Here is a 16611-nt window from a genome sequence, read left to right on the forward strand (position 1 = left end):
AAATTTTGAACTTTTAAGGTTCCTTTAAAGTTTATTGTTAATTTGTGGGTTCTAGTGTCCCTGTAATAAGGGGGCACTCGGCTTTATCTGTTTATTTAAAATAGTTGTAGAACTGTTGCGTTGTGAGTGGCCAGTCACGTGATGTTCACAAGACTCAATAAAACCCCAGCCAGTTGGGTTCAGGGGATCCACGATGGGGCAGGTGGTTGTGAGCCTGGTGGATGAACTGGTAATGTGTAGTGTGATTGTTAAACCTTTGTTAATAAACCAACTAGTTCTTAACAGCAATGTGTTGCTATGAATTCTTAAGCAAAGAACCCGTGAAGCAAATGCATTACAATGATGAATCCCATTTTTGTGTGTGCATCAGGTCAGAAATGCATTTTCCAGCAGTGTCACTACGATTTGGATTAATTCTGGAGGCGTACTGCCGAGGGACTAACTACCACATGAAGTCCTTGCTGAAACAGGTGAGCGGGTGCGTGGCTGGGCCAATCACTCCAGGATTTCCTGGAGTGCATAAGGGATGGTTTTCTAGACCAATATGTCGAAGAACCAACTAGGGGGGAGGCCATCTTAGACTGGGTGTTGTGTAATGAGAGAGGATTAATTAGCAATCTCATTGTGCGAGGCCCCTTGGGGAAAAGTGACCATAATATGGTGGAATTCTGCATTAGGATGGAGAATGAAACAGTTAATTCAGAGACCATGGTCCAGAACTTAAAGAAGGGTAACTTTGAAGGTATGAGGCGTGAATTAGCTAGGATAGATTGGCGAATGATACTTAAGGGGTTGACTGTGGATGGGCAATGGCAGACATTTAGAGACCGCATGGATGAACTACAACAATTGTACATTCCTGTCTGTCGTAAAAATAAAAAAGGGAAGGTGGATCAACCGTGGCTATCAAGGGAAATCAGGGATAGTATTAAAGCCAAGGAAGTGGCATACAAATTGGCCAGAAATAGCAGTGAACCCGGAGACTGGGAGAAATTTAGAACTCAGCAGAGGAGGACAAAGGGTTTGATTAGGGCAGGGAAAATGGAGTATGAGAAGAAGCTTGCAGGGAACATTAAGACGGATTGCAAAAGTTTCTATAGGTATGTAAAGAGAAAAAGGTTAGTAAAGACAAACGTAGGTCCCCTGCAGTCAGAATCAGAAGAAGTCATAACGGGGAACAAAGAAATGGCGGACCAATTGAACAAGTACTTTGGTTCGGTATTCACTAAGGAGGACACTAACAACCTTCCGGATATAAGAGGGGTCAGAGGGTCTAGTAAGGAGGAGGAACTGAAGGAAATCCTTATTAGTCGGAAATTGTGTTGGGGAAATTAATGGGATTGAAGGCTGATAAATCCCCAGGGCCTGATGGACTGCATCCCAAAGTACTTAAGGAGGTGGCCTTGGAAATAGTGGATGCATTGACAGTCATTTTCCAACATTCCATTGACTCTGGATCAGTTCCTATCGAGTGGAGGGTAGCCAATGTAACCCCACTTTTTAAAAAAGGAGGGAGAGAAAAAACAGGGAATTATAGACCGGTAAGCCTGACATCGGTAGTGGGTAAGATGATGGAATCAATTATTAAGGATGTCATAGCAGCGCATTTGGAAAGAGGTGACATGATAGGTCCAAGTCAACATGGATTTGTGAAAGGGAAATCATGCTTGACAAATCTTCTGGAATTTTTTGAGGATGTTTCCAGTAGAGTGGACAAGGGAGAACCAGTTGATGTGGTATATTTGGACTTTCAGAAGGCTTTCGACAAGGTCCCACACAAGAGGTTAAAGCACGTGGGATTGGGTGGGGGTAGTGTGCTAACATGGATTGAGAAGTGGTTGTCAGACAGGAAGCAAAGAGTAGGAGTAAATGGGTACTTTTCAGAATGGCAGGCGGTGACTAGTTGGGTACCGCAAGGTTCTGTGCTGGGGCCCCAGCTGTTTACACTGTACATTAATGATTTAAACGAGGGGATTAAATGTAGTATCTCCAAATTTGCGGATGACACTAAGTTAGGTGGCAGTGTGAGCTGCGAGGAGGATGCTATGAGGCTGCAGAGCGACTTGGATAGGTTAGGTGAGTGGGCAAATTCATGGCAGATGAAGTATAATGTGGATAAATGTGAAGTTATCCACTTTGGTGGTAAAAACAGAGAGACAGACTATTATCTGAATGGTGACAGATTAGGAAAAGGGGAGGTGCAATGAGACCTGGGTGTCATGGTACATCAGTCATTAAAGGTTGGCATGCAGGTACAGCAGGCGGTTAAGAAAGCAAATGGCATGTTGGCCTTCATAGCAAGGGGATTTGAGTACAGGGGCAGGGAGGTGTTGCTACAGTTGTACAGGGCATTGGTGAGGCCACACCTGGAGTATTGTGTACAGTTTTGGTCTCCTAACCTGAGGAAGGACATTCTTGCTATTGAGGGAGTGCAGCGAAGGTTCACCAGACTGATTCCCGGGATGGCGGGACTGACCTATCAAGAAAGACTGGATCAACTGGGCTTGTATTCACTGGAGTTCAGAAGAATGAGAGGGGACCTCATAGAAACGTTTTAAATTCTGATGGGTTTAAACAGGTTAGATGCAGGAAGAATGTTCCCGATGTTGGGGAAGTCCAGAACCAGGGGTCACAGTCTAAGGATAAGGGGTAAGCCATTTAGGACCGAGCTGAGGAGGAATTTCTTCACCCAGAGAGTGGTGAACCTGTGGAATTCTCTACCACAGAAAGTTGTTGAGGCCAATTCACTAAATATATTCAAAAAAGAGTTAGATGTAGTTCTTACTACTAAGGGGATCAAGGGGTATGGCGAGAAAGCAGGAATGGGGTACTGAAGTTGCATGTTCAGCAATGAACTCATTGAATGGTGGTGCAGGCTAGAAGGGCCGAATGGCCTACTCCTGCACCTATTTTCTATGTTTCTATTCAGACCGTTCAGCGTTTGAGAGCGAGTAGTTGTGTGATGCAGCTGACTGCTCTGGGGGGGCTGCGGGGAACTTATTGTCCATAACTCTTAATGCACTAAGGCCCCGACTTAAAATCACTTGACAAATAAAACGAATTGCGAAGTAGCTAACGTCACTTTAAAACAGAACAGCCATCTGGATGACAGATGAAGCTCCCAGCCGGTGAGCTCAACATCTGTTGTGAAGCTCATTTCAGAGTCAAATATGACACCAAGGTTGCGAACAGTCTGGTTCAGCTTCAGACATGAGTTGGGGAGAGGAATGGAGTCAGTGGGGAAAATGTTGGAATCTATTATTAAAGATGAAATAGCAGTGCATTTGGAAAGCAGTGACAGGATCGGTCCAAGCCAGCATGGATTTATGAAAGGGAAATCATGCTTGACAAATCTTCCAGAATTTTTTGAGGATGTAACTAGTAGAGTGGACAAGGGAGAACCAGTGGATGTGGTGTATTTGGACTTTCAAAAGGCTTTTGACAAGGTCCCACACAAGAGATTGGTGTGCAAAATCAAAGCACATGGTATTGGGGGTAATGTACTGACGTGGATAGAGAACTGGTTGGCAGACAGGAAGCAGAGAGTCGGGATAAACGGGTCCTTTTCAGAATGGCAGGCAGTGACTAGTGGAGTGCCGCAGGGCTCAGTGCTGGGACCCAGCTATTTACAATATACATTAATGATTTAGTTGAAGGAATTGAGTGTAATATCTCCAAGTTTGCAGATGACACTAAGCTGGGTGGCGGTGTGAGCTCTGAAGAGGACGCTAAGAGGCTGCAGAGTGACTTGGACAGGTTAGGTGAGTGGGCAAATGCATGGCAGATGCAGTATAATGTGGATAAATGTGAGGCTATCCACTTTGGGGGCAAAAACACGAAGGCAGGATATTATCTGAATGGTGGCAGATTAGGAAAAGGGGAGGTGCAGCGAGACCTGGGTGTCATGGTTCATCAGTCATTGAAAGTTGGTATGCAGGTACTGCAGGCAGTGAAGAAGGCAAATGGTATGTTGGCCTTCACAGCTGGGGGATTTGAGTATAAGAGCAGGGAGGTCTTACTGCAGTTGTACAGGGCCTTGGTGAGGCCTCACCTTGAATATTGTGTTCAGTTTTGGTCTCCTAATCTGAGGAAGGACGTTCATTATATTGAGGGAGTGCAGTGAAGGTTCACCAGACTGATTCCCGGAATGGCAGGACTGACATATGAGAAGAGACTGGATCGATTGGGCCTGTATTCACTGGAGTTTAGAAGAATGAGAGGGGATCTCATAGAAACATATAAAATTCTGATGGGACTAGACAGGTTAGATGCAGGAAGAATGTTCCCGATGTTGGGGAAGTCCAGAACCAGGGGTCACAGTCTAAGGATAAGGGGTAAGCCATTTAGGACTGAGATGAGAAGAAACTTCTTCACTCAGAGAGTTGTTAACCTGTGGAATTCCCTACCGCAGAGCGTTGTTGATGCCAGTTCGTTGGATATATTCAAAAGGGAGTTAGATATGGCCCTTATGGCTAAAGGGATCAGTGGGTATGGAGAGAAAGCTGGAAAGAGGTATTGAGGGAATGATCAGCCATGATCTTATTGAATGGTGGTGCAGGCTCGAAGGGCCGAATGGCCGACTCCTGCACCTATTTTCTATGTTTCTCGGGAATGGAGTTTGTGGCGGGGACCGAAAACAATGGCTTCGGTCTTCCCAATATTCAGTTGGGAATATTCAGTTCAAAAATGCACTTTGAGACCAATGTTTTCATGGTCAAGATTCAATCGGTGTTGTTGGAGCAGAACGCCTGTAACATATCAAATACCCGAGGACAAAGCATTCACAATGGGAAGCTTTCCAGGCTTGATTCCTAGTCCAGTGTATTTTTTATATTCATTTCCAGGATGTGGGCGTCGTTGACAAGCCCAGCATTTTTTTTTTTGCCCATCCCTAATTGCCCCTTGAGAAGGTGGTGGTGAGCCGCCTTCTTGAACCGCTGCAGTCCGTGTGGTGAAGGTGCTCCCACAGTGCTGTTAGGGAGGGAGTTCCAGGATTGTGACCCAGCGACGATGAAGGAACGGCCGATATATTTCCAAGTCGGGATGATGTGTGACTTGGAGGGGAACGTGGAGGTGGTGGTGTTCCCATGCGCCTGCTGCCCTTGTCCTTCTAGGGGGTAGAGGTCGCGGGCTTGGGAGGTGCTGCCGAAGAAGCCTTGGCGAGTTGCTGCAGTGCATCTTGTAGATGGTGCACACTGCAGCCACGGTGCGCCGGTGGTGGAGGGAGGGAATGTTGAAGGTGGTGGATGGGGGGCCGATCAAACGGGCTGCTTTGTCCTGGATGGTGTCGAGCTTCTCGAGTGTTGTTGGACTGTGCATGTGTGACAGTTGGGGTTCTTTTTGGTCATTGTCAATCTCGCACTTTAAATAAAAATAGATATTACATGAATTCAGCTGTTCACTGAACCAGTCTGTTGCTGTATTGTTTTGCAGTGTGAAGCACTTAAGAAAATGAAAGCCCTAAACGACTTTGTGAAGTCCAGCTCCCAGAAGACCACTAAACCAAAAACAAAAGAAGCCATGCACCTTTTTATGAGACAAGAGACTTACATGGAAGCTCTCTCGAACCTCTCTTGTCCCTTGAATCCCCGTAACCTCCTCACCGAACTCTGGTACGTAGACTTGCTTGGCGAGTTAGGCCTTGGAGTACGGTAGCACAGTGGGTTATGCCACTGAACTAGTAATCCTGAGGCTTGGATTAATGATCTGAAGACATGAGTTCAAATCCCACCACGGCAGCTGGGGAATTTAATTTCAGTTCATTAAATAAATCTGTAATTTTTTTTTAAAAAGCTCGGGTCAGTAATGGTGACCATGAAAGTACCGGATTGTTGTTAAAACCCGTCTGGTTCACTGATGTCCTTTAGGGAAGGAAATCTGCCGCCCTTACCCGGTCTGAGCCTATATGTGACTCCAGACCCACAGCAATGTGGTTGACTCTTAACTGCCCTCTGAGACACTCCGTTGTATCAAACCGCTCCGGCAAAGTCAGCACTGTGGGAGCACCTTCACCACACAGACTGCAGGGGTACAAGAAGGCAGCTCACCACCACCTTCTCAAGGGGCAATTGGGGACGGACAATAAATGCCGGCCTGGCCAGCGATGCCTACATCCCAGGAACGACTAACAATAAATATCTGCATGATTGCAGGTGAAATATAAACAAAATGTGTAACTGTAGTAAGTGTTGAAGCTTAGAATGGATCTTTTTACAATGAGAAATGACATTGATGAGCTGTTCCCAATAACCTGGAGGTAAGCACACTGCTTCTGAGCCAAACAGGTTTGGAACCTCTCAGGATTCACTCCTCATCTGTGCTGAGTTGATTGATCAGAGCCGGAGGAGTGGTGAGGACGCTGAATGTGGCCCTTTAGTTAGAGGCGACAAAATCAGCCAAGGTCCCTGCTCCTTGTCCAGCAAACCTCACTAGTAGTGCAAGTATGTGGTGTCCAGGTGAAGACCTGTGGCATCGTTCACCGTCACTCAGCTAGCTTGCACTTGACGCCAAGGTTCACCGATGAACATTGGCCGCTGGGCCGAGGTACTGAAGAGTGAGGGCCTCCTGTGGTACTACATCCCAACAAGGGACTCCGTGCCTTCAGGATGGGAAAATTGTCCAAAGGTAGAAACATAGAAATTTACAGCGCAGAAGAAGGCCATTTCGGCCCATCGTGTCCGCACCGGCCGACAAAGAGCCGCACGGCCCTCGGTCAGCAGCCCTGAAGGTTACATACAAACCTATGAACAATGACGGAAAGGCAAAGAGCACCCAGCCCAACCAGTCCGCCCCACACAATTGTGACACCCCTTACACCAAAACATTCTACACACCACCCCAACCGGAGCCATGGGATCTCCTGGGAGAGGCAAAAACCAGATTAAAAACCAGGCTAATTGGTGGGGGGGGGAAAATATCTGGGAAAATTCCTCTCCGACCCATCCAGGCGATCGAAACTAGTCCAGAAGTTTAGGTCATGCCAGCAAAGCTAAAGCAATCTGAGACGATACTGTGGCCACAAGAGCAGGTCAGAGGCTGGGTATTCTGTGGCGAGGGTCTCACCTCCTGACTCCCCAAAGCCTTTCCACCATCTACAAGGCACAAGTCGGGAGTGTGATGGAACACTCTCCACTTGCCTGGATGAGTGCAGCTCCAGCAACACTCAAGAAACTCGACACCATCCAGGACAAAGCAGCCCACTGGATCGGCTCCCCATCCACCACCTTCAACACTCACTCCCTCCACCACCGGCGCCCCCTGGCTGCAGTGTGCACCATCTACAAGATGCACTGCAGCAACTCGCCAAGGCTTCTTCGGCAGCACCTCCCAAACCCACGACCTCTACCCCCTAGAAGGACAAGGGCAGCAGGCGCATGGGAACACCACCACCTCCACGTTCCCCTCCAAGTCACACACCATCCCGACTTAGAATTATATCGGCCGTTCCTTCATCATCGCTGGGTCTGAATCCTGAAACTCCCTCCCTCATAGGAGACTATGAAGGGTTAGTCACCAACACAATGGGAAGGAGTTTTAATTTGCCAAGATATCTAGTGGCCAAAAATGAGTGTTGTGATGATTTTTGCAACCAATGCTGTGAAGTATACTGGACATATTTCTCATGTTATTGACTCTCATTAGCCAAATCAGTAATCTGTTTCACTCATTACGCTGATGGATTTAGATGAGGAAAGACGGGATGAGGCTCGAGTGGAGCATAAACGCCGGCATGGACTGGTTGGGCCGAACGGCCTGTTTCTGTGCCGTATATCCCGTGTAATCCTGTGTAATTTTCTTACCGACTTTTTCAGGGTGGAGAAATGCAAGTTTATGGATTCCAAAATGAAACCACTATGGATCGTTTACAAGAATCAGAGATGTGACGGGAACCCCATGGGCATCATGTTCAAGAATGGAGATGGTACGACAGTCTTTGTGCCTATTATTTTATTTTACTTTTTATGCTTCAGTAATGTGGAATACATTACAGTGAATATAACAACAACAACTTGTATTTATATAGCGCCTTTAAACGAAGTAAAACGTCCCACGGCGCTGCACAGCAATGTTACAAGACAAAACAAATAAATTTAACACTGAGCCACATAAGGAGAAATTAGCGCAGGTGATTGGTCAAAGAGGTAGGTTTTCAGGAGCGACTTAAAGGAGGAAAGAGAGGTAGAGAGGCGGAGAGGTTTAGGGAGGGAGTTCCAGAGCTTTGGGGCCTTGGCAACAGAAGGCACAGCCACCGATGGTTGAGCAGTTAGAATCAGGGATGTTCAAGAGGGCAGAATTTGAGGAGCGCAGACATCTCGGGGGGTGGAGGGAGTTGTTGGGCTGGAGGAGATTACAGAGATAGGGAAGGGCGAAGCCATGGAGGGATTTGTAATCGAGGATGAGAACTTTGAAATCGAGGCGCTGCTTAACCGGGAGCCAATGTAGGTCAGCGAGCACAGGGGGTGATGGGTGAGCGGGACTTGGTGCGAGTTAGGACACAGGCTGCCGGGTTTTGGATGAGATCTAGTTTACATCGACCGTGGGTAACGTGTAAATATGGCAATAGATTTGAGATTATGGAGATTAAAAACCAAACTGGAACTGCAAACAAGTGAACAACTGATTGCATGAACACCATGTTGACAGCTGCTTCTGAGCATTGGGGTCGGTGTGACGTGTGGTCACTGGCCGTGCTTGGGGTGATACGGGGACCTGACCTTGATGGGGAAGTTTCTCTGGTTCTGTTTTCTCTCGTGACGCCAAGCCATACAACTCACTTGTGGCACTGCCACTCGAACCACTATGAGAACATAAAAAAAAAGGGAGCAGGAGTAGGCCATACGTCCCCTCGAGCCTGCTCCGCCATTCAATAAGATCATGGCTGAGCTTCTACACCACTTTCCCGCCCGATCCCCATTTCCCTCGATTCCCTTACTGCCCAAAAATCTATCGATCTCGGCCTTGACTGAGCCTCCACAGCCCTCTGGGGTAGAGAATTCCAAAGATTCACCACCCTCTGAGTGAAGAAATTTCTCCTCATTTCAGTCCTAAATGGCCGACCCCTTATTCTGAGATTGTGACCCCTGGTTCTAGACTCCCCAGCCCGGGGAAAACATCCTCCCTGCATCTACCCTGTCAAGCCCTGTTAGAATGTTATACGTTTCAATGAGATCGGTATGTAACCTGCTTTCTGCATGAAATGCATGCACAACATCATTTGCTGTATATTCTCTTTTTTTACATATAAATATAAAAGACTTTCCTTGCATATATATACTCTGTCGTACTTTTCAAGCTCATTTTCCAGTCATCTTTAATTCTAGTCAAATTTATTCTAATTATCCCCAGAATTTATCTACCTACATTTCATTTGCATGTCGCTGATTCTCGTGTGTGAACAGTGATTTACTCCCAGCCCTGACTTTCTTAATGTGTGGAACAGACTAACTCAATTACAATAAGTTTAAACAGCTCCAGGTTTAGTGAAAATGAAAGTTATTGTTGGAATTGAGATAATCTACACTCTTTCTACATCCCATATTCTGCTTTCTCTTAAATCGATAGATTGTTGGATATTAAGGGAATCGAGGGATATGGGGACTGTGCAGGAAAGTGGAGTTGAGGTAGAAGATCAGCCATGATCTCATTGAATGGCGGAGCAGGCTCGAGGGGCCGAATGGCTCCTAATTCTGATAATGTGCATGTAACTTCTCTCACTCTCCAGCCACCCACTTAGATCTGTGATGGGATTTGATCTGAGGAGGAACCTTCTCTCTGCACATCAAACATTGGCTGTTAACGGAGCGCTGAGTTCACTTGGTCTTTTATTTTTGACCCTTTTCTTATAACCGCTTTGTTTTTGAAGAACTAATTGCCGCCACGAGACACGGCACTGGTCAAGCTGGTGGCCAACTCTGTGTCTTCTGTCAGTGTGTCTTTGTTTTAGTCATTCAGAGGGTGGTGAATCTTTGGAATTCTCTGCCCCAGAGGGTTGTGGAGGCTCAGTCGTTGAATATATTCAAGACAGATCTCAACAGATTTTTGGATATTAAGGGAATCAAGGGATGTGGGGATAGTGCAGGGAAGTGGAGTTGAGGTAGAAGATCAGCCATGATCTCATTGAATGACGGAGCAGGCTCGAGGAGCCGAATGGCCGACTCCTGCTCTTATTTCTTATGCTCTTCGATACAACGCAATCTTAAGCGGTTGTGGAGTGTAGAATGTTTCAGTGTAAGGGGTGTCGCAGTTGTGTGAGGCGGACTGGTTGGGCCGGGTGCTCTTTACCTGTCCGCCATTGTTCATAAGTTTATATGTAACCTTCAGGACTGCTGACCGAGGGCCGTGCGGCTCTTTGTCGGCCGGCGCGGACACGATGGGCCGAAATGGCCTCCTTCTGCGCTGTAAGTTTCTATATTTCTAATGTGTGCTACAGCCCCTCTCCGTCCCATGAGTCACACTGTTTGCAACTGGTTCATTCAGTTAGACTGGTCCCAGATTCTGATCTGCAGCTTGAAGGCAAAGCCTTTAAGCGGCACACACCTACATTCAGTCTCACATGATAACGGATTCCTGTCCTTATAAAAAGCATATCCTCTCACTTATTGTGAGCTGTGGCTCAGTGGCCAGCACTCTCGCCTCTGGGTCAGAAGGTTGTGGGTTCAAGTCCCACTCCAAAGTCTTGAGCACAAAAATCTAGGCTGACACTCCCAGTGCAGTGCTGAGGGAGTGCTGCACTGTCAGAGGCGCCGTCTTTCGGATGAGACGTTAAACCGAGGCCCCGTCCGCTCTCTCAGGTGGATGTAAAAGATCCCATGGCACTATTTCGCAGAAGAGCAGGGGAGTTATCCCCGGTGTCCTGGGCCAATATTTATCCCTCAATCAACATCACTAAAAATAGATTATCTGGTCATTAACACATTGCTGTTTGTGGGAGCTTGCTGTGCGCAAATTGGTTGCCGTGTTTCCTACAGTACAACAGCGACTACACTCCAAAAGTACATCATTGGCTGTAAATCGCAGTGGTCTCGAAATGCGCTATATAAATGCAAGTCTTTCCTACAGCAGGACATTCACGAGTATATCTGAGAACTAGCCAATGACCATCATGCCCCAGCGCTCCCGCCAATGGGCTCCTTCTCTGCCGTAACTTTCTCCGATTCTATACCGTGTTACAGGGAAAAAACAGTCTCCAGGAAGAAAGCCAAGCATTTCCTTCTGGGTTCTGCTGAGCCGGAACTTGTGATGGTCAAGCACAGTTATCTCCCTCGAATTGATCTGGCCAGTTTTACAAGCAGCTGCAATAAGCTAGATTCCCACCAGGAGCACTTGAGGGCCAGCCTTAAAGGGACAGGACTGGTTGACAGCAAAATATGACAACTTGTTCCTTTCCATCGACCGCCCGCCTGTGAGAGACAGCATCGGAGCTCATCTCGTGCGGCACCTTTTTTTTTAAAAAGACCTATTAATGTTATTCTAATTATTTGTCTTTCCACAGATCTTCGCCAGGACATGTTGACAATCCAGATGATTCAGCTCATGGACGTTCTGTGGAAGAAACAAGGCCTGGACTACAGGTAATGGAGCATTTCTGACCACTTCTCCAGAGCGCTCTTCAAATTGCACTGCTTATAGAGACGGAACATAAACTCGTCCCACTCGGAAGTGAGAGCATAGCCTCAAACGGTATCATGAGAGGCGTGAGTTCGGGCCCCAGGAGAGGCGAGGGCCCAGGGGCAGCACGGGGCCAGCCCACACTGCGAGATGTGTGCGCACTGGGTCCGTGCAGCAGAGCTGGTCTCCAGTCGTCTCGGTTAACCCTTGCCCCTGGACCAAGACCTCGCTCTGTCAAGCCCCGTGTGGTGGCTGGTGTGCAACGGCCACCACATGTTTAAAAAATCCACCCACAGGCATCTTCCACCCTTCAGGATGTAGTTCGGGATCTGGAATATTAGGTCCTTCATTGAAACACCTGTGAACTCATCCCTTTTTGGTGTGGAAGCAAGTCATCCTCGCTCCGAGGGACCGCCTGTGATGATGATGATGATGTACCATTCCATAGAGAGACCTGGTCATTAAATTAGTTCAATTCTTGCTGCCAAGCCAGTTAAGTCAAAAGGCTCATTTTTTTTAATGTATTTGTTTACCGGATGTGGGTGTCGGTGGCAAGGCCGGTATTTAAGCCGGTTAACCGCTGCCTTGAGCCGCTGCAGTCCTGTCGTGGTGGTTTGGTACAACCGAGAAGAATGAGAGGTGATCTTATTGAAACACATAAGATTCTGAGGGGCGCTCGACAGGGTGGATGCTGAGAGGATGTTTCCCCTTCGTGGGGGAACCTAGAACTAGTAGCCCTGTTAATGAAGGATCAGATTGGTGCAGTAGTGAGAAATTATATTGGCCCTGAAATTCCGGCCGGAGGATTCCTTCGGACAAACGCCTCTGACCTGAAATTTCCCTGCGGATGTACTTGGTGGTCCTGAAGACGTTGCAGCGCGTCCCCCGTCTTCGAGGTACGCAAGTCCAAGCTGGAGTCACGTGGGCCTGGACAACCAATCACGGTGCAGTATTCTCAGTGATCGCAATGAGAACTCTGTTTCTCCGAGCTCCCATTACTACCAAAGGGAAAAAAAAAACCTAAAACACCCAAACACAGCATCATAAATAAAAAAACACCACACATATTTAAAATTAATTGAAATCGAATTAAATTAAATGTTTTAATTTTTTTGAAGTTTCTTTTAATATGTTTTAAGGGGGTTAAAAATAAACTTAGGTGAATGGACAGGATTTTTAATATAAAAATTAGTAATAAAATTTAATTTTTATATGTTTTAAAACTCTTACACCGGTAAAAGTAGGCTATGTGCCTGCTTTTACCAGGCGTAAAAGTTTCAAGGACAATCGCTGGGCATGAGATGGGTAAATAGCCCAATCTCTCCCGTGCAAATGTCCTGGCTGCGGGGATGCAGAAGATATCTTGACAGATCGGAAACGCTGGTTTCCGGTGCATGCACATTGCGCACCGAAAACCGGCTTGTGCGCTCTCCACACGGACCCAGCGAGGCCGGGATTTCACGCCCAGTGTCTCAGAAGATCAAGATGTAGAATCAGTTTGGGTGGAGATGAGAAAGAATAAGGGAAATAAGTCACTGGTGGGAGTGGTCTACAGGCCCCCAAACAGTAGCCACACTGTAGGACAGAGTATAAATCAAGAAATAATGGAGGCTTGTAAGAAAGGTACTGCAATAATCATGGGCGATTTTAATCTTCACATAGATTGGACAAATCAAATTGGCAAAGGTAGCCTTGAGCAAGAGTTCATAGAGTGTATTTGGGATGGTTTCTTAGAACAATACATTGTGGGACCAACCAGGGAGCAGACTATTTTAGATCTGGTAATGTGTAATGAGATCGGATTAATTAATGATCTCGTAGTGAAGGATCCTCTTGGGAAGAGTGATCGTAACATGGTAGAATTTCAAATTCAATTTGGTGAGAAACTTGGTCTCAAACTAGTGTCCTGAAATTAAATAAAAGCAATTATAAAGATATGAAGACAGAGTTGGCTAAAGTGGACTGGGAAAATAGATTAAGGGGTATGATGGTAGATAAGCAGTGGCAGACATTTAAAGAGATATTTCATGACTCTCAGCAAAGATATATTCCAGTGAGAAAGAAAGACTAAGAGAAGGATGAACCATCCGTGGCTAACTAAGGAAGTTAAGGATGGTATCAAATTGAAAACAAAGGCATACAATGTTATAAAGAATAGTGGTAGGCCAGAGGATTGGGAAAGTTTTAGAAACCAGCAAAGGACGACTAAAAAAAGAATAGAGAGAGAAGATAGATTATGAAAGTAAACTAGCAAGAAATATAAAAACAGATAGAGTTTCTACGGTATATAAAATGGAAGAGGGTAGCTAAAATAAATGTTGGTCCCTTTGGAAATTCCCTGGGGAATTAATAACGGGAAACAAGGAAATGGCAGAGACTTTGAACAAATATTTTGTATCGGTCTTCACAGTAGAAGACACTAAAAGCATCATAATAATAGATAATCAAGGAGCTTTAGGGAGGGGGTAACTTAAAACAATCACTGTCACTAAAGAAGAAGTACTCGGTAAAATAATGGGACTAAAGGTGGACAAGTCCCCTGGACCTGATGGCTTGCATCCTAGGGTCTTAAAAGAAGTGGCTGCAGAGATAGTGGATGCATTGGTTGTAATCTACCAAAATTCCCTGGATTCTGGACATAACTTTGATCAGTGCTTTCGTGTTTTGTTATAGAGGTGTACAGATTGAAACATTCAGCACAGAGTACAACATTCCCGTGTGCATTACTTGAACATAAACCCATTTATTTTTTTTAAAATAACGCACATGGGAATATTTACTCTGTTGTGTTAACAAATTCTTTCTTTCATACGGTAGAAGCAAAGCAAATCAAATGTCAGATGTCCAGGTCAAAGCTTCCGCTGTGACAGCATGGGTATCTCTAAGGGCAGTGCTCCAGGGTCTGATTAGGAGCGTTAACGATAAATCGTGCTTGGCCGCATCGCGACGCGGTGAGATTTTGGAGAGTGCGGTGGGAGGAGGCAGCAGCAAAAAAATATTGTCCATTCTTCATTTCGCAAAAGGATTTGGTGCAGGGCTGATGGGGCTGAACCTTCTCTGTACATGAAGTCATGTGTGGGAGTAGCAAAGAGAAAATATACATATATACACATCATTGTGAAACGATGCCTGTACAGAGCGTGCCTTTGAACCGCTTCAAAGGTGTGATTTGTAATGCGTTTAAAGCTCTTCAAATGACCTTGTTATTGGAAAATGTCAGTTCCTAACCTACACATTCTCAAACGAACTGTTGGGGCTAAATATTCGCTTAGTACTCCATTCCTCTCTTGGGGCGCTAAAAGCCAATATCCCGGTTTGAGGCGGTGACACCGCCTGGTCGCTAACTTTAGTGCCGGGAAGGTTTACCGAGAGGTGTGTGGATCGCTAAGGGAAGGGTCCCACACCCCTCTCCGGGCGCTAACCCTGATTCCTGGGGCACTATCGCGGGAGCGCTGCTGAAGTTCTGGCGCTAGGAAACCAGCATCCCAGCACCCAAAGGAGAGGTCAGCTGACTACCCAAAAACTGAAAAAAACAATGGAAGGGAGGAATGTTTATAATCATCATCATAGGCAGTCCCTCGAAATCGAGGAAGACTTGCTTCCACTCCAAAAGTGAGTTCTCAGGTGACTGAACAGTCCAATATGGGAATTACAGTCTCTGTCACAGGTGGGACAGACAGTGGTTGAAGGAAAGAACATAAGAACATAAGAATTAGGAACAGGAGTAGGCCATCTAGCCCCTCGAGCCTGCTCCGCCATTCAATAAGATCATGGCTGATCTGGTCGTGGACTCAGCTCCACTTACCCGCCCTCTCCCCGTAACCCTTAATTCCCTTATTGCTTAAAAATCTATCTATCTTTGACTTGAAAACATTCAATGAGCTAGCCTCAACTGCTTCCTTGGGCAGAGAATTCCACAGATTCACAACCCTCTGGGAGAAGAAATTCCTTCTCAACTCGGTTTTAAATTGGCTCCCCCGTATTTTGAGGCTGTGCCCTCTAGTTCTAGTCTCCCCCACCAATGGAAACAACCTCTCTGCCTCTATCTTGTCTATCCCTTTCATGATTTTAAATGTTTCTATAAGATCACCCCTCATCCTTCTGAACTCCAAGGAGTAAAGACCCAGTCTACTCAATCTATCATCATAAGTTAACCCCTCATTTCTCGAATCAGCCTAGTGAATCATCTCTGTACCCCTTTCAAAGCTAGTATATCCTTCCTTAAGTAAGGTGACCAAAACTGCACGCAGTACTCCAGGTGCGGCCTTACCAATACCCTATACAGTTGCAGCAAGACCTCCCTGCTTTTGTACTCCATCCCTCTCGCAATGAAGGCCAACATTCCATTTGCCTTCCTGATTACCTGCTGCACCTGCAAACTAACTTTTTGGGATTCATGCACAAGGACCCCCAGGTCCCTCTGCACCGCAGCATGTTGTAATTTCTCCCCATTCAAATAATATTCCCTTTTACTGTTTTTTTTCCCAAGGTGGATGACCTCACACTTTCCGACATTGTATTCCATCTGCCAAACCTTAGCCCATTCGCTTAACCTATCCAAATCTCCTTGTAGCCTCTCTGTGTCCTCTACACAACCCGCTTTCCCACTAATCTTAGTGTCATCTGCAAATTTTGTTGCACTACACTCTGTCCCCTCCTCTAGGTCATCTATGTATATTGTAAACAGTTGTGGTCCCAGCACTGATCCCTGTGGCACACCACTAACCACTGATTTCCAACCGGAAAAGGACTCATTTATCCCGACTCTCTGCTTTCTGTTCGCCAGCCAATTCTCGATCCATGCTAATACATTTCCTCTGACTCCGCGTACCTTTATCTTCTGCAGTAACCTTTTGTGTGGCACCTTATCGGATGCCTTTTGGAAATCTAAATACACCACATCCATCGGTACACCTCTATCCACCATGCTCGTTATATCCTCAAAGAATTCCAGTAAGTTAGTTAAACATGATTTCCCCTTCATGAATCCATGCTGCGTCTGCT

The 16611-nt window shown here is 46.1% G+C and overlaps 1 protein-coding gene across 8 annotated transcripts in view; it reads left to right on the forward strand.

Annotated features, from left to right (window-relative positions):
- pik3cd (phosphatidylinositol-4,5-bisphosphate 3-kinase, catalytic subunit delta) overlaps nt 1–16611 on the forward strand; it is a 245206-nt gene that overhangs the window by 215742 nt on the left and 12853 nt on the right. For all 8 annotated transcript variants that reach the window (XM_070860520.1, XM_070860516.1, XM_070860517.1 and 5 more), the window contains 4 exons: nt 371–470; nt 5434–5612; nt 7812–7921; nt 11492–11570. In XM_070860520.1, coding sequence (XP_070716621.1) covers nt 371–470; nt 5434–5612; nt 7812–7921; nt 11492–11570 — 468 coding nt within the window. The remainder of the gene's footprint in view (nt 1–370; nt 471–5433; nt 5613–7811; nt 7922–11491; nt 11571–16611) is intronic.

The sequence above is a fragment of the Pristiophorus japonicus genome, chromosome 18 (assembly GCF_044704955.1).
Source record: "Pristiophorus japonicus isolate sPriJap1 chromosome 18, sPriJap1.hap1, whole genome shotgun sequence".
NCBI classification, from domain to species: Eukaryota; Metazoa; Chordata; class Chondrichthyes; family Pristiophoridae; genus Pristiophorus; species Pristiophorus japonicus.